Source organism: Battus philenor, unplaced genomic scaffold (assembly GCF_028537555.1).
Source record: "Battus philenor isolate CCGP_79_NKW_IND1 unplaced genomic scaffold, ilBatPhil1.0.hap1 SCAF_6, whole genome shotgun sequence".
Taxonomy (NCBI): Eukaryota; Metazoa; Arthropoda; class Insecta; order Lepidoptera; family Papilionidae; genus Battus; species Battus philenor.
The window spans coordinates 1,848,087-1,871,620 of NW_027181726.1; the positions used below are offsets into that span (position 1 = coordinate 1,848,087).

At 34.1% G+C, this 23,534-nt stretch overlaps 1 protein-coding gene across 1 annotated transcript; it reads left to right on the forward strand.

Moving 5' to 3' along the window:
- Positions 1 to 2,849: 2,849 nt before the first annotated feature.
- LOC137930305 (beta-1,3-glucosyltransferase) lies at positions 2,850 to 17,296 on the forward strand. Its single transcript, XM_068773533.1, has 10 exons — positions 2,850 to 2,868; positions 4,018 to 4,127; positions 7,272 to 7,463; positions 8,324 to 8,472; positions 10,419 to 10,608; positions 12,887 to 13,022; positions 13,689 to 13,842; positions 14,233 to 14,342; positions 15,430 to 15,596; positions 16,878 to 17,296. Exons 1-10 carry the CDS (start codon positions 2,850 to 2,852, stop codon positions 17,028 to 17,030), a joined length of 1,380 nt encoding a protein of 459 aa, XP_068629634.1. The 3' UTR covers positions 17,031 to 17,296.
- The last annotated feature ends 6,238 nt before the right edge of the window (positions 17,297 to 23,534 follow it).

Below are 23,534 nucleotides of genomic sequence, written 5' to 3' on the forward strand. Positions count from 1 at the left end.
AATGCTTTTTATGCTGACCTTGGTATTGATCGACTTGGTTTCATGTTTTGGTAAGTAAAAAATTATTTAAATTATTTATAACGATTTTCTAAAACAACAGATTACCACGACTAAGATATTTTGCACATTGTTGATTTTTAAAAATGCAATTAAAACAATTATTAATGTATGTATAATTAATGAAATAGTAGCATTTTAGAAAAAAAAAAAAATCAAAATATCTTTTTGCATTTACATTCAATTTTGAATCGTCGATTACTTTAGTATTTATAACATCTCTTGAGAAGAGCTGCCAACTCGTCAGTTATTTTTTTAAAATAAAATTGAAAAATTTTTTAATATGTACAATGTAATTTTAACTTCGCAAATGTGTAAACAAATTAAGTTCCACACGTTTCGATCAACCAAAAACTCTTGAATGCTGTAATAAGATTTATTTAATAACATTACTTTTAATTTTAAATTTAGAACTAAGGAAAGAAATGTCTAAGTTATTTTGAACTTTATTATATATGCGTAGACCCATAGAGGATATATTAACTTTTTGAAAAGGCGTTACGAGTTTATTTTTATTTTATATATTCAATGTATAATATCATGACCAGTTTTTTTATTTATCTTCATATTTATCAACAACACCGAAGGGATATAAATTAAAGATATATATTAGATATAAATTAAATACGAAATCAATTAAAATTAATAGAAATTATTACAACATTAACATAGAAAGAAATCAATTTCATTAACATTAATATAATATGAATTAAATAAAAAATCTAATTTCAAGTTACTATCTAATAGATTCAGGAGGAAGTTTCCGGAAGTCCATCTAACTAAGAAAGGGACTAATATTGAATGCCAAACACAGAATGCCATAAGCACTCGGTGTTTGGAACTGGTCGGTGTAACATCTCCTGAGGATGCCCCGTGGAGGGGTGACACACGTGTAGAGTGAATTAACGGTGGTAGTTGTATTTCGCATTGTTTGCCACATGCGCATTTATCAGCGAGCTGGCGGGCGGTGCACTTCATTGCACGACTACTGCTGCATAGCTGAAGTAGCTATATATTACTCCCTTTCTTAGTTCCAAGTTACTATTACCATCATTTGTAGCCGTAGGAAGTTCACTGCTGAACTTAGCCTCTGCTATAGATTTTTGAAAGGACAAGTTGGAAGCAGTCTGCATCAAGCGTTCTCCCGTAACAAAATTATCTGTCTACCTTATGTTTTTTTTCTCTCTCTATTACCTGACCGTTTTTAAGTTCGCTTAAATATCTCTATCATTTTGGCAGTCCTAAAATCTAATTAAATTATATTACATTTTGATTGTTAACAATACTATCTTGTTTTTTTACTGTCTACTTTCTTATATCTATGTTCTTACTTAACATTTAGTGCTAATTTTGCTGTACAATATCAGTCATATTATTTTTCTTATTATCTACTGACTAGCGCGCATTTTTACTGCTACCTCTCAGAAGGAGAGGATAATCGGCAGTAGTCTGTGGTCGAGAGAGTCTCCGACAGCCTTCCAAGTTTTAACTTTTTTTCCATCTCGCATTCTGCCGCATACCTACGTTGTCCATGTTTCGAACAGTCCAGGGAGACTTGTAGTGCGTTCTCCAGATATGAGTCGCGTTCGAACGCTGGACAGTCTTTCAGATTGAACCGGTGCAGATACCCTAAAAATCCTTCATGTCTGGTAAATTTGGACTTGGGTTGGAGTGAAAGAAACATATCAGTAGTCTTGTGTGCGATTGTTGGTCGTCTGGCAGAAAGTTTTCTTAACTTAACAGGCTATTAGCGTATAAAAAGAGCCACTTCATCGTAGACAGGCCAATAGTAGCTTATTAGTTTTCTCCTATTCAAGTTCTCGGGTCAACATTGCATAGGCGCTGGTCTAGATCAGAGTTCCCCAAACTTTTTATGTCGTAGACCCCTTGCCATGTTTTTCTGTATTGGGTTAGACCCCCTACCTACCTGATGTTGATTTCCTGTAAATTTCTAACTGTAGTGAAGTTTAGTGTTAAAAACTTAAAGTAAAAACACATGTTAATTTATTCCTTTATTAATTGAATTTAAATTAAAACTACTCAAAATAAAATTTTGTATCTGTTATGTAAAATATACGTAATATTAAATATACATTTTTTTTACTTCATAAGTACTTTAATATATAATGTAAATGTTTTGATATTATAAGATAGTATGAGGTAAGTAAATAGGTACTATCAGTGTATGTGTTGAGATCCACTATCGTAGACCCCTATTTTCATTTCATGGGTCCCTAATTTTTTTTTCGCTGACGTAGGCCCCTTGCAGGTTGTCACAGTCCCTTGGGGGTCGATATAGACCACGTTGGGAATCACTGGTCTAGACTATGAAGTCTATGAATCCGATATGAATCCAATAGTCCGCGTGGACGTGTGCTTCACCAATATTAAGGTAGAGAATCTGTACTGAATCACATATCATCATCCCTAGACGCACACCTTCGAGGTGGAACCTCACGCAAAACCTCAATTTCAAAATCAATGAGGTACTCCGATCTCAGGTGAAATAGGTTCATAGAGGAATCCACCATAGATCAGCTGGTGCTTGATGGTCGGCTCATGATGTGGTTAGTTGTACATGATCTCCACTCTGGAATAAAACCTCAGCGGACTTCCGTTTTGAATCCTATGTGGCCGGTTCGTTAGGCTACATTTTTAAAAGTGTACATATTTGTTTGAATGTCATATATGTATCGATTTTACGTATTAAAATTTGTTATAATAAGCTCCGGGTCAGAAATCTAAGTTTTTCCACAATACTTAAATTAGACGGTGCGGTTTCCTATTACATTATGCAGAACCACTACCGCTGTGAGAACTTGGCAACTACATTATACAGAGTTACCGAAGTTCGCCGCTTTGTTTTATAGCGATCTGATTGAGCAACTTTTGCGTGCTTTTGTTTCAACCCCGCCTGTTACTTACGTACTGTGAAATATACTTTGATATTTACAAGACTTCGAAATTTTGATACTTTATTAAAAAATTATTACAATTATTATTTAATATATCGTTTTTCATAAAGTATCAAATTTGGTTAGATGTACCAAATACAAAGATATAGTCCAGGTCTCGCATTCTCGCAGGTACGGATGGCGGGAATCCGGTGATCTTTGGTGAAGGCTGATGCCTTGCAATGGGCATCTTTCGGCCGACATGATGATAATGATGACAAAATCTTGGCTTTAATTAATTCATTCATTCATTTTAAAAGCCATTGAATATATCTTTTGAGTTCATTTATTAAAGTTGATATATAAATCTAGAATAGCTATGACCAGAGCCATGTACATTTATAATGGGCAAACATATTTAAAATTTCAACAAGGGTATAGTCCTTCATCATAGAAACGTCATCTTTGTAACTGGGAGACGGTCTGCCAGAGTAAAATTTTTAGCTCGCGTACCTCCTGTTTTCGCAAAGTCAATTTCGATTTTTTTAGCCACTTCCGCACATGCTTTTTTTTGCATTTGCGGAATTTTTAATTGCATGTGCAGAAGTGGCTAAATATTGGTCCTTTTCTTACTTAGGATGGACTTCCACGAGGTAACGAGGCTAGCAGCGTAACTTCAAACATGTCACATAGTACAGTACCCGCCGATAAATATTGCACATCGACCATTAGAAAGAGACAATCGGCTAATTTGTAGAGCACTATCTCTGTCCTACACTACCTATGTGACGTTTTGTCATATGATTTGTTATATTTCGTGCGACAGAGATAACGTAGCCGATCGTCTCTTTCCAAAGGTCGATGTGCAATATATATCGCCGGTTACTGTACTTGCTATTAATTCTATTAATATTATTAATTATTATAATTATTAGATTAAGTCTATGGAGGTTGCGTATTCCTTGTTACCGGTTCTATTTCGTTAATACCGTATATATTTTTGTAGCAAAATTATATACTATATATTTAAAAGATAAAACATATTTTCAATATCGTATTGTTACAGATTCAAGAAACGTAGTTTTGACGATCGTCAGCCAGTCGGAACCATATCACTCCAGTGTTGCCAGCAGATTAAAACAGGATATAGAGACACAGATTTTAGGATTGGAAGGGGTAAGTACTTGCATATCTGGCTAAATAAGGTATCTATGGGGGATATAGAATAATCGCCAAGCTTGGCAGGTGGGTTGGCGATTGCAATGTGGTATTTTAGTACGGAGAAGACGTTGTTTGTGAGCAGTGATGCTCCTATATAATTAATGCACAAAGTGTGAACTATGTAAGATTGTACTCCGAGAATCGAACCTGTGTAACCACTGCTCAACGCCTACGAATAAGTTTACATTTTTCAGCAATTTTAATTCATCTAAATAAAGCATACGAAAACACGTAGATTTTTTTATATAATTACAAACCTTTAATAAACCATTCTTGTTCCTAGAAGCCACGATGACAGACTTCCTTTAAGCAAGAATGATTTAAGGAAAATAAACATTAAGTTAAAAAAAAATTAAAGCAATTAGTATTGTAACAGTTCCTTCGCAATACATTTTTAATAAGATATTACTTATGCGCCATAATTTAAAATCTTATGTCAATACTAGCTTATCCCGCAAACGTTGTTTTGCATTAAAAATAAAAGTTTTTAATTAACATATAAAAAATAAGGGTTGATCGTAGAGGGGTGAAAATTTAGGGTTGTATGTATTTTTGTATGCTGTATCATAATAAAATAAAAATCAAAAAAATGTCTAAAAAAAAATTAGGGGTCGACCACCGTTATCACTTAGGGGTATGGAAAATAGATAGTAGCCGATTATCAGACCTATTGAATACGCATATAAAATTTATGTAAAAATCGGTCAAGCCGTTTCGGAGGAGTACGGTAACTAACATTGTGACATGGAAATTTTATATATTAGACAAGAAATAAAATTAAACTCGTAACGCCTTAATTTCGTTTCAAAAGTAAACAAATCCATGGGTCTGAGTGCACGCAGCATATACGCATATATAGTTCGACAAGTTATCTTTGACCTTCCGTTTTTAAAATTTTAAATGTAAAATTTAAAGTATATTATTAAATAAATCTTATAGCATTCAAGAGTTTTTAGTTACATCAATTTTCAATCAAGCATTAATTTATTTTTTATATTGCAATAAAACAGGCCAATAACTTTTAGCAGTTTTCAGAGCTAGATAGTAAACGGTAAATAATTTTAGTATATTCGAATTTAAAAAAAAGATTTTACTTCCTATATTATTACGTAATTTATTATTTCTCAAACCTAAATTAATTGACAGCAAATCAACTACAATACCCGGCGATATATATTGCACATCGACCTTTGGACAGAGACAATCGGCTAGTTTCGGCTTCGTAGAGTGTTATCTCTGTCGCACGTTTGACAAAACGTCAAATAGGTAGTGTGGGACAGGGATAATGCTCTACAAAGTCTAAATTAGTCGATTGTCTCTTTTTAAAGTTCGATGTGTAATATTTATCGCCGGGTACTGTATATATTCACTCCATTAAAGCCTTAAATCTTTGATCAATCACCACCCTATGTACATTTTTGTGTACAAATGTATACTTCGTTATTTAAATGATTCTTTAACAAACATACCGTAATTATATCATCCAATTTGCTTTGTGTTCCTGAAGTTGTTAACGAATAAAGTTTTCGCGTGTTGCGTGCGTATGTGACAGTGGTTATATGAACTCAATTGACAAAGTGTCTAATTGAGTCTTCAATTCTGTATTCAAAATTTTTGGAATACCTACATTTTTTTCGTAGAGTTACTATTTAATTAAATACACTTTTGAGCAATGGTAGCACAGTAGAGAATCGAAACTTGCGATCGTAGACCACAGGTTTGTTGGGTACAATCTTATATATTTCTTACTTTGTGCATTAATTATTAGCCATCAGCCTTTTTTAAACGGTTTTATTTAGTTCGACCCGTACGGAATTTATTTGGATCAAAATTAGAAATTGAAATTTAAGCACCTTCCCGTTGTCAAATTGATCTGAAATTTAATACACACATTTAATTTAGATGACAATACAATAAAATAAAATCAATAACATTATAAATCTGAGATGGCCGCCGATACAAAATGGCGGATTACGTATTTTTCCTTAACCCCCTCAATATGGGTATCAAACGAAAGGGCTACACTAGTAAAACACGATGATTATGACAAAATTTAAAATTCAATATGGACGCCGTTCCAATATGGCGGACTAGGTACATATTTTTCCACAACCACCACAATATGGGTATCAAAAAACCGTTTAACTTAAAAGTTTTTTAAATGTATTTATTATCATTTGGCTTTCGGTTAGTTCGGACTTAAACCCTTTGGACTATAAATTGTGGTCTGTGCTAGAGGACAGACCTGCTTTAAGCGTCACCCAAATATTGAGTCGCTCAAGAAATCTTTCGAGGCAGCAGTGACCAAGTTTCTAATGGAAAACATTCGTAAATCCATCGACGAATGGCCTGGCCGTTTAAAAGCGTTCGTTAAAGCTAAGGGTAAAAATGTATCTTTTTTACTCTACATAATCAGATATAAAAGTTTAAGTTTTTTTTTGAAATTGTTGGATATTTTCTTTGTAACAAACTTATGGCTAGACTAGGTACATTACCCGGCGATGAGTATTGCACATCGACCTTTGGAAAGAGACAATCGGTTAATTTCGGCTTCGTAGAGCATTATGTGAGCAGTATGTCTACCTATGTGACGTTTTGTCAGTCGTACGAAGCCGAAATTAGCCGATTGTCTCTTTCCAAAGGTCGATGTGCAATATTTATCGCCGCGTATTGTAGAACACCGATTAGCTGGCAACTTTACGCCGATACTCCAACACAATTTTACAATCTTAGAGCTCTTCCGTTTCTAAACTGTGGAAATATTAATTGGCCTTAAAGTCTTGTTTTTTTTTACAATATTTATTTTTCGCTTAAACTAAACGCAGACAGTTGGGATAGGGCTGCGGCTATTAGATACGGATCTTTCTTCTCCCAGCTGCGAGGCACGACAGCGTTTTATATTTTTTTTCAATTTTTCTTATACAATTTTCTCTTGTGGGTAAATACAGCTAAAATTTATACATATTAACAATACAATTTGGAATACTCAATTATATATTAGTTGCTGCATTATTTCTAGTCGCTGCCCAAGCGCTACAGACCATTAAGATTTTAAGGTATAATAAAAAAAAATTTCAACGTTTTACCAAATCTCTCTAGCGACGTCCATCAGTCCATATAACCAATGAAGACTTTCCCGTGTCGGGTGCGTGGACAATTCTACCTCTTTTGCGACCCCTAACGAGCAAGTACAAAGGCAGCGATGTTCGGTGGGTGGTGTTCCTGGAGCCCCACACGGCGGTGAGATGTGAGAAACTTCTAGAAGCGTTGGCATCAGCTGACAGTCAACCGGTAATTTATATATTCTATTACGTTATGATAAATTGTAGTTAGATGATACGTCGTGAAAAAAATTAAAAAAAAATGAAGAAAAAAATGTCGTAACAAATTTCTAAAAATAATGCGCGTATAAAAGTCTGAAACTGTATTAATATTTAATTATTATTATAGACATATTTGTGAATAATAAAAATCTTTTAAGTTGTTTTTACTTATTAACATGTAATACATTTTTTTTAAGTTTAAATAAATTTTAAGTGATTGTTAAAAATTATATTGAATTTTAGGGTCATCCTCTTCATTTATTTCCAAAATTTTGAAAAAAAATATTTTAAAAGCTGTTTTAAAATGTCCAAGAAGGGATGGCTGGAATGACACCTATTTCACGGGCACAATGTTTCTGAGAATGGTTTTATAGGATCGAACGATGCATGATTAGTCATCGCGACTATTTTAAAGCTTTCAGAGTTACGTATATAATATATTTGAATGTGAACAGATGTATTTGCAAAATGCGAAGCTAAGATAAAATTTGTCATTACAGTTTGTTCTTTTTAACTTTACATATTAAAAAATATGTTTAGTATTGTTATGGAATAGCTACAACGAAAGAATCTTTAACCCTTAAATGCATAATGATGAAAACCTGCAACATACCACTTAAACGGCATATGCAGCAGCACATGCATAGTGTTTTGTAAGTTCAACATGTGTAAACAAATATATATTTCTATTTTTCCCTGCATTGTAGTGTACTTATCTGCATGATGTATATATTTTTAAAGTTTAAATAAAAGTCATGTATTTAAGGGTTAATGGATTATACGTAGGTTAACTAGACAGCTATACCTTCAATGACGTCATCATTTTAGGAAACAATGTGGATAGGTTACCCGCTAAGCGATGAGGAGCCGACTATAATTCATCACTTTACGTTCTACGAGAACCTGGAAGAGGATGGTGGTTTTGTTTACCCTAATTTCGCTAGCGGCTTCGCTATGAGAATGACTCTTATGAACAAGTAAGTGCTTCCAAACATCTATTATATATTTATGTTATTTATATTTTAAAAGTTAGGTTCCCTAGGAAGATAGAGAGCCGCAGCATTACCTCTCTGATAGAAGATAGTACTGGAAAACGGTAGAAATAAATATGTAAGGAAGGTTCGGAAATAAAAATAAGTTCTCTGTGTGTCACTAATATCACTATGAAGTGGGTGTAGGAGGTACTAAAAGTAAAATATATAATATGTATTTTACCTTTTTGAATACGAGTATATATATAACAGGTTGTCAAATATCTCCCTTCCGCTTTTTTGCTCTTTATTCAATGCTTTATAAAAAGTGTTACAGTGATCGGATTTAGTTCAAATATGCTCCGTTTTGTTCGATAATCTGTTTCCATCTAGACGGCAACTTCATAATACCTCCCTCGTAGAAGCCCCCCTCCTTATTTGCGAAGAACTCGGACAGCCACTTTTCACAAACCTCTTTTGAGTTCAACTTTACACCACCAAGGGCGTTCGCCATGGACAGGAACAGGTGGTAATCACTTGGCGCTATGTCCGGGCTATATGGTGGATGTGATAAAACCTCCCATCCGAGCTCCCGTAGCTTCTGACGAGTCATCAACGAAGTGTGTGGTCTGGCGTTGTCCTGGTGGAACACTACACCCTTCCTGTTGGCCAATTCTGGACGCTTCTGGTCGATCGCCTGCTTCAAGCGGTCCAGTTGTTCGCAGTAGATGGTAGAATTAAGCTTCTGGCCATATGGGAGCAGCTCACAGTGGATGATTCCCTTCCAATCCCACCAAACACACAGCAAAACCTTCCTGGCCGTCAATCCCGGCTTGGCCACTGTTTGGGACGATTCACCGGCCTTCGACCTCGACCGTTTTCGCTTGATATTGTCGTATGTGATCCATTTTTCGTCGCCAGTCACCATCCGCTTCAAGAATGGGTCGAGTTCGTTCCGTTTCAGCAGCATATCGCAGGCGTTGATTCGGTCCAGAAGGTTTTTTTGCGTCAAATCATGCGGCACCCAAACATCAAGCTTTTTTTGTATCCAGCCTTCTGCAGATGTTTTAAAATGGTTTGGTGACTAACTCTCATCTCCTGGGCGATGTCACGAGATGCCCCATGCCGGTCTAACTCGATGTAGTCCATGATTTGATCGGTATTTGTCGTCACAGGTCTTCCGCCGGTTGGCTTATCCATGGTGTCGTTTTCGCCGGCTCTGAATCGTCGAAACCATTCCTCCGCGGTTCGAAGTGATAGAGTACCATCCCCCAAAACACCATTAATCTAACGGAACGTTTCTCTAGCGGATTTGCCTTTAACGAAGGAAAACTTTAAAATAGCGCGAATTTCGGCGTTAGTGAACTCCATGTTTACACGTCTATAACTGTTGAACGCAATATCCAAACTAATCATGCATAGCGTCGTTTTGTAGGTTATGTCAAGACCTTTCAAATTATGTATAGTATTGTCAGATACGAGCTCTGTAGCGCTTTGTACATAGCCGCGAAATTCAAAAGACAAAAAGGCGGAATATCTCCCATATTTGACAACCTCCAATTCTCCAAACCTCAAATTCCCGAAAAACTTCTAAATTTTTTTTAAAATAAAAAACAATAACACTCAATTATGAATTTTATTTATTTAAAATTGAGATTTTTTGTTAATGTAGTGTATTACATAAATTTAATGTTATCTAATTAAAAAGTAATAGTGATAAATAATAGACATTTATTTATAAAATTATAAATTTCATCTACTGAAATTCTTTTCAATTAAATAGGGTAATCATAACTTATAAAAAGTATATTTAAAATTATAGATAAAGAATTACTTTTAATTTTCAACTTCATTTACTGAAAATGTAACTTTGTGATTTTAATCAAAACTACCGTGCAAATATGGAATATTCACGTATTCCAATCGCTGGTTATTAATTAAATGTATTTTAGACTACTGAAGGAGATAGAGAGTGGTGAGAGAAAACTGGAGGCAGACTTTTCAATAGACCCTGCGTTTGAGTTGGCGCAGCTGGTGTATGGAGACGCGAGTAATCCAGGTCCACTTCTCACCCCAGAGCTGAACTTTTGCGTCGTCTCTGGAGATAATTGCGCTACGTATCCTAGACCTTTCGATTTATGTGTGAGTATTGTTTTGTTTGACAATTACTGTTATATCTTTCTACAGGGGTTGGCAAGTGTGAAGACTGTATAAATAAGAAAACGACCAATATTTAGCCACTTCCGCATATGCAGTGGTAGTCGTGCAATAAAATTCACCGCCCGCCAGCCCGCTGATAAATGCGTATGCGGCAAACAATGCGAATCACACAACCGCCACCGCCAAATTACTCAGCACGTTCAACCCTCCACGGGGAATCTTCAGGAGTTATGTTACACCGATTAGTGCCAAACACAGAGTCTGACTCTGTGTTTGGCACTAATCGGTGCATATGCGGAAGTGGCTAAATATTGGTCCTTTTCTTACTTAGGATGGACTTCCGCGAGGTAACGCCTGATTCCATTAAATAAAAAAGATTGTATAAATGGAATAACTATATGTAAATGTTGCTGATAGTATAATTATAATTTCACAAAACTATATATATAGGTGCCAATTGTGGGCAAAGCGTCGCTATTGTCTGTGGACCAGAAGTGGGTTGTAGTGTATGAGTATGTGTATGAACGCAGCACAGACAAAAAGGCCCACCTATTTGTCCTATTTGTCTTCTTCTATAGGCTTGGATGCTCTATGGCGGGGGCGCTCAAAAGATGACGACTCAGCGAGGTAGAGACAATCGTAAATCTTTTTGACAAATATTTATTTCTAATCATAATGTTGATTCACCTTCCTTATCATCAACCTTTGGCCGCCTTGTATGAATATTTTCAATGCTGGAGCTGTAAAAATCAATCAATTTTTCTGTAAATGTATCGATAGAAATGAAATTAGTTTCCGGTTCCACTAATACATTGTCTCGATTATAGATTTTTTAATTCATATGAGAATACACCTATACCTCACTTTGCGTCGTGGTTGCGTTCCAAAAAAACAAGACGCAAATTGTAACGCCGCAAATTGAATTAAGATTTTCTATAGCAAACCATGTAAAGATCGAAGATAGGTTGATTACGAAAATACAACTTTTTAAAAGAAAATTGAACAAAGTAAACATTTAAAAAATAAACATAATATAACTAACTCTGCCAATAAATAAATTGAAAAATTATATACCTTTTTTGTAACTAGAAACAACACGTTAAAATTTAAATAAATTTATTATTCTCTTTTAAAAAAAAGCGCAACACACTACATTACAACATACTACGATTAGCAAAACAAAGTGAAAATAAAGCTGTATAAAAATTGCGTTGTTTTTAGTTAAACAGAGAATCCCCGAGTTTTGATGGCATGGCGCAATTAGAAACAAAAGTGTTGCCATCTTTTAGAAAAAAAAGAAAATTTCTAAAAAAAATTAAAGACTCGAACCCAAAACAACGAAACCTCGAAAATCTAACGACGCACAGTGAATATTAGTACTAATTAAGCAGCGACGCAACTTCGAAAAAAACGCAAAACGAAACGACGTAAAGCGATGTATTGGTGTACTTCAAAGTTTATTAACCGCTTTAACGGAAGTGACGAGTCCAGCTTGTCATAAATATTCCTGACCAAACGGTCAATGATGAGGTGGATTGGACAGAAATTGATGTTTCATGTTTTTCTTGAGAACAGAGAACAGAGAGAGACATAGAGTGCTATTGCTTTAAAAAAAAAAACTTATAAAAATCCAATTTTAGTGCAAAGGATTTTTTTAAGATAAATTTTGGGTATTAATTTTTCTTCAATGTATCTTTCCTTTTCTGTCTTAATTGTGGACTCTTTAGGTTGAGAATAAAATGATTCATATAAATACGTTGTTCCGAATATTGAAATATTGTAGTGCCTGTGTTTACGTTGAGGTATAATGATTGTTAGGTAAGAAAAGGACCAATATTTAGCCACTTCTGCACATGCAGTGGTAGTCGTGCAACAAATGCTCCGTGCAACAAATGACTGTGTTTGGCACTAATCGAGTGAAACGCGTGTTGAGTGATTTGGCGGTGGCGGTTGTTTGATTCGCATTGTTTGCCGCATACGTATTTATCAGCGGGCTGGCGGGCGGTGCATTTCATTGCACGACTACCACTGCATGTGCGGAAGTGGCTAAATATTGGTCCTTTTCTTACTTAGGATGGACTTCCGCGAGGTAACGCCTGATTCCATTAAATATTAATGATTGTTGTGTCTACCTTACCTTACCTTAAACCTGGTAGGAGTACTCTTCCCTGATACCTCTTGAGCTCGTAAAAAAAGGTAGTGTTATAATAAGACATATTAAGGTATTGAAAAGCGTTAATAAAAGTTACAATATCGGTAGGGCAGTGCCATTCCTGAAGAGACGATATTCTTTGCCGTGAAAACATGGAGTGGGTTTCATTCCACCAGGGCTCAAGTGGTGAAGAAGACTTGGGGTAAACATGTCACCTACCTTCATTTCTTCAGTGATAAAGCAGGTGAGAATTTTATTTGTTTTTTTTAATTAATATAGTGTAATACTTATTTATTTTATATGTAATTAATTATTTATTTCTTATAATTCTTTTTACTTGGTGAACGATGTTGGTTAATATTTATTTACACAGGAAATGTTTTAGTTATCTATTCAATATACCAAATAAATTATACAAAATAAAAACTATTTTATTTTATAATATAATTTATATATTGTTACAAAGCACAAATTATAGAACCCTCTAAACAATAAACACGGAATCCTAGGATCAAGAAGTGCCGTAAACACGCGTGAACTTGAAGTTATTTGGAGATTTTTGTGTACGATCCTTGAAAATTCTAACCGAGTACTATCTCGAACTTACTAGAACCCTCTCCGTAGTATAAATAGGTGTACTCTCCATGTCGACAGTTCAGTGTTGTTTTTCGAGTTATAAGATTAAGATTTACGATCAGTGATATATAGTGACTATTTAGTAAGTTATTTGGACAGTGATTTCTTAAGCGATTTGGAAGCGTAGTTTAAACTAGGCGAGAGTATAATTTGTGTTGAAGATGGGTGACCATCTGAGTTGTCAATAAAGGACTCCTTGTGAACCAGTGGTGTTTCATTTCGAGTCAGAACCCACAGTATTTAACAATATTATATTATCTATAATTTTTTGCAGATGACACAATTCCGACCATAGATATCGGTGTGCCCAACACGAAAACTGGGCATTGTGCTAAAACCATTGCCATATTGAAAAAAGCCGTCCATATGGTAGAAAAGATTACGCAAGTTAAATGGATTTTCTTAGCCGATGACGATACAATTTTAGGGTAAGTTTATGTATATTATCTTTTTATATTAATGTGTAATTTTAAAATAAAATTGTGAGTAAGACGGTGTATATTTTGTTAATATTTCTTTCTCAAAGCATTCATATTTTGATTCATATTCATACATTTTGATGTGAAGATTAAGTGCAGTATCCGATCGAGCCTGGTTTCAACCACCACCATTTTATCCCATAGAAGCCCACTACATGCATAGACCTATTAAGATATCTGTTAAGAATGTTGTCCATCCTCTAGAAACTCGTTTGTGAGTAAGACGGACACAACAAAAATAAATATTTCAATTTTAATTAATACACTATTTATCTATAAAGTATTTATTCTGGTCTACCTCCATATGAGCAAAATAATTTGTATTTGTCGTATGAACAGAGTACAGAGGTTATGTGAAGTTCTGAGCTGCTATCGGGGAGGTCCTGACCTTACAGTCATCGGAGAGAGATACGGCTACGGCTTCGGAAAGAGAGAGACTGCAGCTAAAGGCAAGCAATGATTAATAACACGGATTCTCTTTCTTTACACATGTATATATACTTCTATTCATGTATATAGCACATCTATACATGATGATTGGTTATAAGCGTAAAAACTACAAGATGAATGTACTGTGATCAAAAAGTAGGGTTAAATTATGATTTAAAACTCCCGGGCATTAGAAAAGCAAGAAGTTGGTAGGACTGTCTATAATATTTGCCAAACGTCTGTTTATCAAAAGGTTTAATTATTTTTAAGCTACACGTGTTTTTGTCAAATGTTTCAAAGGCTTTACTTAAGATACGATTGGTGCCAACACTAACAGTTTTTGTGAAAAATAAAACGTTAAAAAATTGACTGACACCGTTCTGCAACCATCGTATTCGCTTGTGTTACTTCAGGCTATTCAGAAAACTCAGGCTAATGCTGGAACACCGATCGAATGTTTTGAAGGCTTCACTCGAACAAGACTATTCTGACTGTTTCATCTCCTGGAAAAAATATTGGTAAAAGTGTGTTTTATCGGAAAATTAAAAAAGGATTTACATTTATGAACAAATTCATCTTAATATTTGATCGCAGTATTAATATTTATTTATTAAATTTCTCTTTCTTTAGATTTTACATCTTTTTCTAATCATCTTGTATAAAGTGACCAATCAAATTTTTTTCTAAAGAATATTAAATTCAGGCAATATAAACAGGGATAGAATAAAAACAATAATTAATATTAATATGTAGTCAAACGATATTTAGAAAACGAATTTTCTTACAACATTATCATTGCGTAATTTATTATATCTGAAAATATTGAGTTTTGGATAGGATGTACAATACATTAATTGACAGCAATACATTTATCCCTTTAAAGCTTTTAAACCTATATTCAATCACCCTATAGTGTAAGTCAGTCTAATTAAGTCATACTTGTGTCAAGACAGTTCTAATTTAGTGTCTGGAGGTAGATCTTTATTTTTACTCGACCATCGTGATACCATTCTACCATCACACTATCAGGTTTCGTTTAAAACGAAACAGTATGAAAATCAATACCTCCTACTTGACATGTATGAGTAATGTCAGTAATTAATGTAGGGTACGACTACATCACGGGTGGAGGGGGCACAGTGTTTAGCATTGGAGCCGCACGGGAGCTGAGCACATGCGCATGCGCATCGCCGTCCGCACCCGACGACATGACTCTCGGCGCCTGTGCTAAACGACGAAACATCAGTCTCACGCATTCCCCACTCTTCCATCAGGTATGGCTATGAATTGTTAAAGCATCGTCATATTACTTTTTTATCTATTATATATAGGTAAGTACAGATTTACAGGATCGATACCCGGGATGCTTTCTTATATAATTCTCACTTTGTGCATTAATTATATACTTTTACTGCTGCTGTCTTCCGATGATATTAATAAATTCGATTGTGGGCAGACGTCTTATAGTTCCCGGTGTCCACTGCAAGTGTTCACACTGAAACATAAATATAAATAAAAAACCTGAAACACTCCGCACTTTTTCGGTTCCGCAATTGCTTAAAGATAATTAAGGTTACGACTCATTGAAGCTATCATATTAAATTCCCTCTCATTGATTACATAAGTGAAACATGAAACATCGTCTCGTCTAAAATACAGCAACGTTTGAATAGAGACGGTGTATTGCCAGTGATGGCATATGGATCTGTGAAGTCGCTTAAAGACCCGGCGTTACCCAGAGAAAAAAAAGGCTGTGTTTGGAAATGAGGGGATCCGCAGAAGAAACAAGACACTGACGTTGGTAGAAGAATTTCTCGTGTGAGTTGGCAGTGGGCCGTGCTCATAGTTCGTGCAGCCGCTAGCCATTAGAGCTGAAAGCTTCTGGAATAGCGACCAAGAGTCGGTAGACACAGCTTGGCCTCTCTAGGTAGACCGACGACATGATCGAGGGAAGTAGCTGGATTCGGCCTTATAGTGGGCGTCTATAGGCTGATAAAAATGAATGAATGATTGAATTAAAATGGTTTCATCTATGTATATGTATATATATATATTTGTTACGGCAGTACCTATAGTGCTATAGAAACTACTGTAAGCTCCTTAGAAAGGACGTTAAAGGAAAATGTGCTTATTCTCGGAAGCGTTGACGACGAACTGACGCACCGGAACGGCCGATACTTATATATATATATATATATATACTAGCTGATCCCGCAACCGTTGTTTTGCAAAAAAAATTAAAGTTTTTAATTAACACATGTAAGATAAGGGTTGATCGTAGAGGGGTGAAAATTTATGGTTGTATGTATTCTTGTATGCTGTATCATAAAAAAATAAAAACAAAAAATTTCGTTAAAAAAAATATTTTTTTTTTTAAGTGTGAACAACCTTTATCACTTAGGGATATAGAAAATAGATAGTAGCCGATTCTCAGACCTACTGAATACGCATATTAAATTTGGTAAAAATCAGTCAAGCCGTTTCAGAGGAGTTCAAGTTCGAACACCGTGACACGAGAATTTTATATATTAGATATATATATATTGTTCTGGCAGGCGCGTCCTCAGGAGTACAGCCGGGAGGTGTTGGCGCGAGGGCGTCCGGTATCCTTCCACCGGCACGCACCCGACCCGCTGCGTCTATACGCTGTGTGGTTCCTACACGACGACCGTACACTCAGACGTACCAACAGACGTGACGAGCTATAGTTTACATTATATCATAAGTTACTTTTCTTTGTGATTTAGTGCATAATGCCATCCGCGAAGACGCGCCCTGCTTTATCCTCTAATCGCTTACAGGTGAAAAATGTTGCTAACATGACAGTGACAATATAATACTTAAATATGGATGCGTTCACAATTGTCTGACAGATAGCTGTCCAAAAGAGGGAGACATTTAAAATAAGTATGTATATAATAAAAATGTTAAAACTATTTTTTTTTAATTTCGTTTGATTTCTTTAAGAATTTTCGGTTTCTATTTTTTTTTTCTAATTTCGTTCCCCCTATCATTTAACTTTGCTTTATTTAATAATTTTCGACATTTATTTTTTTAAATTTTGTTCCGCAGTCATTTAAAATAGGGATTTTGATTTTATTAATAATTTGATAATTTAGGACTTTTTTTTTAAATTTCGTTCCCCCTTTCATTTAAAACAGGAATTTTGTTTTATTTAATAATTTTCGACATTTATTTTTTAAAATTTTGTTAATCTTTCATTTAAAATAGGGACTTTGTTTTAATTTATAATTTTCGGTTTTTAAATTTTACTTATACTGAATTTTTTTATCTTTCATACTTCAAATTACACTTGAAACTTTTATTTACGTACCCTCTTTTCACTATCCATCACCACTTACCACTAGTACGTTTATAAAAATCTATTGGATGTCTATGGTCACGTCAATAATAGTAAAGCGGAACTTCGTGGATGGTTAAAACTCGATGTTTGGATATGCTTTCAGCGTTGAAAATTTCTGAATGCTTAATTTTAAAAGTAAAAATTAAAAAAATATATTAAATATAAAACATAATTTTCAAGTTGCTATTAAATACCCTCGAATAACAAACCTTTCTATAACATGTCTATTACATGATTTCATGTCCATCGTATAAAGAAATTCCTCCTATAACGCGGTTGTTTCTCAATTTATGTCTCAACTATAAACATTTATAGTGATTTGTACAGTTCATGATTATTTTTCGCAGATTGTATCAACTTTTGTTACTTCATCTATTACTTTTTAAATAAAATTAAATATATTCGATTTAAACTCTTTAACGAGAATTATTTACCGTAGTACGCGTTATACGGGGTAATCATCAGATTACTTTTGCAATAGGTTTTCTTATAACGCAGAGTTTATACATCATGTTATATAGGGTTTATTTAAATTCTAAGAAGGCGAATAGTGTTGCCATTGGTACGAACCATAGTGCTGCCATAATATTTTATTTGTATTATTTTAATACAATTTTTAGAGATACAACAAATTTGATGACGTGAAATTAGATTTAATGACATTTATAATTATTGTTGGCATTACATATTCTTTGGTAATTCACACAATGTACTGTTATTGTATCTGTTAACATATCAATTTATTTGATAATAAAATGTGATATTTTTCTAATCGTTTTTTTATTTTTTTTAACCTTTTTTTAATTTGGTGTCACTGAAGATTTACAGGAAAAGGTTACACGAGTGCAATGAGTACAATGTCACACCCAAATCCCCTCAGCGAACACATTACGCTCTACTCCCTCTTCCTCCTCCAAGACTAGAAAGAGACGTCGTAATAACGTGATGTTACTGATTCCCACTTTGCTTCGTGGTTACGATCCAAAAAAACACGACGCAAATTGTAACGCCGTAAAGTGAATTAAGATTTTCAATAGAAAACCATGTAAAGATCGAAGATAGGTTCCAGGGTTATGAAAATACAACTTTTTAAAAAGAAAATTGAACAAAGTAAACATTCAAAAAACAAAACTAATATGACACTGCCAATAAATAAATTGGAAAAATATTTACCTTTTTCATATAAATTTATTATTCTCTTTAAAAAAAAGCACAACACACTACGTAATTGAAACTGAACTCTAAAATTAGCAAAACAAAGTAAAAATAAAACTGTATTCAAATAGCATTGTTTTTAGTTAGAATGGGAATCCCCGAGTTTTGATGGTATGACACAATTAGAAACAAGTGTTGCCATATTTAAAAAAAAAATTAAAGACTTGAATCCAAAACAACGCAACTTCGAAAATCTAACGACGCACAGTGAAAATTTTCCTCCGATACTATGTAAAATGAAAAAAAAAACAATTTAACCACACTACCTATGTTACGTTTTATCAATCGTATTTCGTGCCACAGAGGTAACGCTCTACGAAGCCGAAATTAGTCGATTGTCTCTTTCCAAAGGTCGATGTGCATTATCTATCGCTGGACACAGTAAAAATAATTTTAAAAATTGTAACGAGACTATAGATGTAAGGCCGGTTTAACCAATCGGGTTAATTTGTTTTAAAACGAAAAAGACCGTTTAAAACCGAAAAAACCCATTTTTTTCGATTTTAAACGTTTAGTGTTGACGACTATGTTTTTCTTAAATATAAACACATTATCTATTCCAAGCGTAGACATAACCTAGCAAATTAAACCAATCGGTTTAATTTGTTTTAAAACGAAAAAGACCGTTTAAAACCGAAAAAACCCATTTTTTTCGATTTTAAACGTTTCGTGTTGACGACTATGTTTTTCTTAAATATAAACACATTATCTATTCCAAGCGTAGACATAACCTAGCTAAGTTGAAAAACTATTACCTAGTTAACTATATTGGTTATTTTGAAAAGATTCATACCATACATACATACTATACCTAACGTTGTCTCTTTCATGTGCAAGTAAAACAGAGGGCATTCACTGTGTGTGTGTGTGCATAGCAGTCGGCGGTGGCTCTCTGTCGGCAAACTCTTTGAACAGAAATTGAGGAGTGGACCTTTGAGTAGACCTTAACTACTTGGAAATAAAGGGCAAAACTCCTATCTACAATTTCTTTATGATTTAGGTACATATTTTAATCTATTGTATGTAATATTGTTTCTTTATAATTATAGTACTTTATATTTAATATACTTACCTACATAGGTATAAACTGCATAGGTAACTAACACAAGACCAAGTATTGTCGATAATGATGTGTAAAAACACTGTTCTTATATTTTAGTAGGCGAGTTTTAAACCGTTTAAAAAGATTTATTTGGGGTTTTAAACCGCCACTTTTGGTTTTAAACGTTTTAAATCGGCTTTTTTACATCTATAAACGAGACCAAAAAACTTTTCATAAAGCAATAAGTTGTTTGTTTTCAGGTTTTTAGCTGCTGAAGTTGGTCAATTTGACCATACGTATAAGCGTAAAAGCGAGATTCATTCTAATTTCAGTTTTAATTTAATTTAACGCTAATTAGGCCACGCGGGGCAAACGTAAACGGCGATTCCGACAAGCGTTCACTTGAGATTGCACGCTCAAAGCATTTTACAGTTTACGTAATTTACCAAATTAATTAAACACTAAACTCTGGTCTTAAACGTCGTGTAAAATATTCTAGAATTATTTGAAATGTTTATTAAAATAATTTAACAGCAGTTTCTAAAACGCGTATTTCATGTAAGTACTAATATTCATTGTAATTTTTATATAAATCCATTAAAAAAGAAGACTTTAAAATTTAAACAATTTTTTTTTATGTCTACGACTATTAATATCTAAGAATAATACCCGGCGATAAATATTGCAGATCGACCTTTGGAAAGAGACAATCGGCTAATTTCAGCTTCGTAGAGCGTTATCTCTGTTGCACCAAATACAACGACTGACAAAACGTTACATAGGTAGTGTGGGACAGAGATAGTGCTCTACGATGTCGAAATTAGCCGATTGTCTCTTTCCAAAGGTCGATGTGCAATATTTATTGCCGGGTACCGTTTACCCTAAAGGATTATTAACTAAGTGGACAAACGATTTAGTTAGGCTCGCGGGAAGTAACAGGATACAGGCAGCGCACGATCGATCATCTTGGTGATTATTGGAGGAGGTCAACCACCTTGCATTGGGCGCCTATCGCCTGATATAATGGTGATGATGATCTTAAATGATATTTATGACTCCTTTGTGGGTAAAAAAAATAACAGCTTGAAAATGAATAGCTGTAACTACTATTTCAGGATAACAGTGGAAGCGACATAAAAAGTATCCATTTGTTATTAGCTCCCATATAAGTTTAAAAACTTCGTAGGGTTTTTCTGTTTTGAAGAATTTTCATATATTAACGACCTTTTTAATGCCTTAAAAATTTTTTTTAAAAAGAATTAGTAGAATCGGTCTCCAGACTTTTTTAATTGAGCTAAGAAATTTCTGCGATTAATTTTTATACAGGATGATTTTTCACACGTATAAAATTAATAAAGGGATCAAAATAAATGGTTGTTTGTATGTCCTTTATAGAATAGTAAACTATGCATTTCACCATGTGATGTTTTTAGCTAAGTTATTGTGCATGAACCCACGAAGGTTTCTAAGTTATGTTCGACAGATGGCGCTACTGTCATTCTAATGAATTTCATATATCGTCGTGAAAGTTCATGTTGATTTGAATTGAAACGGAAACAGCGAACGAATAATGACGTTAAGACTTGTGGTTGACATAAGAATTTATGTAAATTGTGAATTTCTGGCTCAAATAATTAAAATAAAAACGAAACTAAATATTTTTTGATAAATTTCTGGCGGACGTAGTCGATGGGCACAGCTAGTATGTTACATATATTATTTTTTTCTATTGAAATGCGACATGCTTGACTTCTGGCAGAACAAAACCCGCAGGGACAGATAATAAAGAATAATTAACTTTTATATATAGTAATCTAAATTTTGAAAACGTTATTTTTACTCCCTTATCATTACCTTTTTACAATTACGTTACAAATATTTATTGTTGAAAAATGTGCTTTACAATAATTAAAGCATTCACATCTATTTTACATTACCCAGTATAGTTTAAAATAAATAAATAATTTATATCGTACCGTATTTTTGAAAACTGAACATTATTAGGCACATCGTTAAAATAGATTAAAAAATCTATTTTTTAATTTAAACACTAAGATGCAAAAGAGTGAGAAAAAAATCAGAAATATTAAACGTAAATGTAAAACATGGGCATGTTAATGTCTGTGGAATATAGAACCAAATAAATACATTTAAAAAACTTTTAAGTTAAACGGTTTTTTGATATAGTGTGGTGGTTGTGGAAAAATATGTACCCAGTCCGCCATATTGGAACGGCGTCCATCTTGAATTTTAAATTTTGACATAATCATCGTGTTTTACTAGTGTAGCCCTTTCATTTGATACCCATATTGAGGAGGTTAAGGAAAAATATATAATCCGCCATTTTGTATAGGCGGCCATCTTAGATTTATAATGGTATTGAATTTATTATATTGTATTGTCATCTAAATTAAATATGTTTACCAAATTTCAGATCAATCTGACAACGGGACGGTGTTTAATTTTCAATTTCTAACTTTGACCCAAATAAATAAATAAATTCCGTACGGGTCGAACTAAATAAAACTGTTTAATAATAACAAAAATAATATTTCGTATTCAATTGGTGGGCAGCCCTAAAACTAATAGGTCCACGATAAACAGATATTTTTCTTATTATTCGTAACATACTGCGGTATCTGAATGCCAATAAGCTATGATCATGTGCGAACCAAAATTCGAAAGAGGCGTGTGGGATGTAATAAAGGATGTTGCAACGTAATAACCAACTCAGCTTCGGGACCGTCGCTGAATATTAAAAAGGCGGGCTAACCTGAGGATAAGCTCGCTGGGAGATGGAGAAAATTAATATTGCATTAGTGATGACTTGGGTAAGAACTCGACACGAACTGAACCCTTTTTATAATAAAAACAAACGACACCATTAGTTGTAAGTGTACAATAATATATTTAAAATGTAATACTCACTTTCAAAGAATAAAAACTCCGGACAGTATCTAATTTGCGTGAATTTTTTGGTATAACGTGGCTAGTGTAAATGTGGTGCTGCAAAGGACTTTATATTAGAAAACTTGTGCCTTACTCCTCTATAGTTTAGAACGACTAAATTTGGTATATTATATAATTTTGTAATACAAAATCTTGTGCAGCGTTCGTCTATGGATTGGAACGTCGGATTATTGAACTGTTCGTCGAGATAAATTACGAGTTTTAATGTGGTATCGAGTATAATTTTGTAATACAAAATCTTGTGCAGCGCTCCGCTATGGCTTGGAACGTCGGATTGTTGAACCATTCGTCGTGAAAAATTACAAGGTTTAATGTGGTATTGAGTATAATTTTGTAATACAAAATCTTGTGCCGCGTTCCTTTATGGATTGGAACGTCGGATTATTGAACTGTTCGTGGAGAAAAATTACGAGTATAAATGTGGTATTGAGTACAATTTTGTATTACAAAATCTTGCGCAGCGTTCCGCTATGAATTGGAACGTCAGATTGTTGAACTGTTTGTTGAGAAAGGTTACAAATATAAATGTGGTATAGAATAAAATTTTGTAATATAAAATCTCGTGCAGCGCTGTCCCGCTATGGATTGGAACGTCTTATTGTACTCTTTACATGGTTGCGA

Bases quoted from the DNA above. Each gene is read 5' to 3' on its own strand.
- LOC137930305 (XM_068773533.1), top strand. The intron at 13,843-14,232 runs GTAAGTTTATGT...TCGTATGAACAG, and splicing joins GATGACGATACAATTTTAGG to AGTACAGAGGTTATGTGAAG. The intron at 15,597-16,877 runs GTATGGCTATGA...TTGTTCTGGCAG, and splicing joins ATTCCCCACTCTTCCATCAG to GCGCGTCCTCAGGAGTACAG.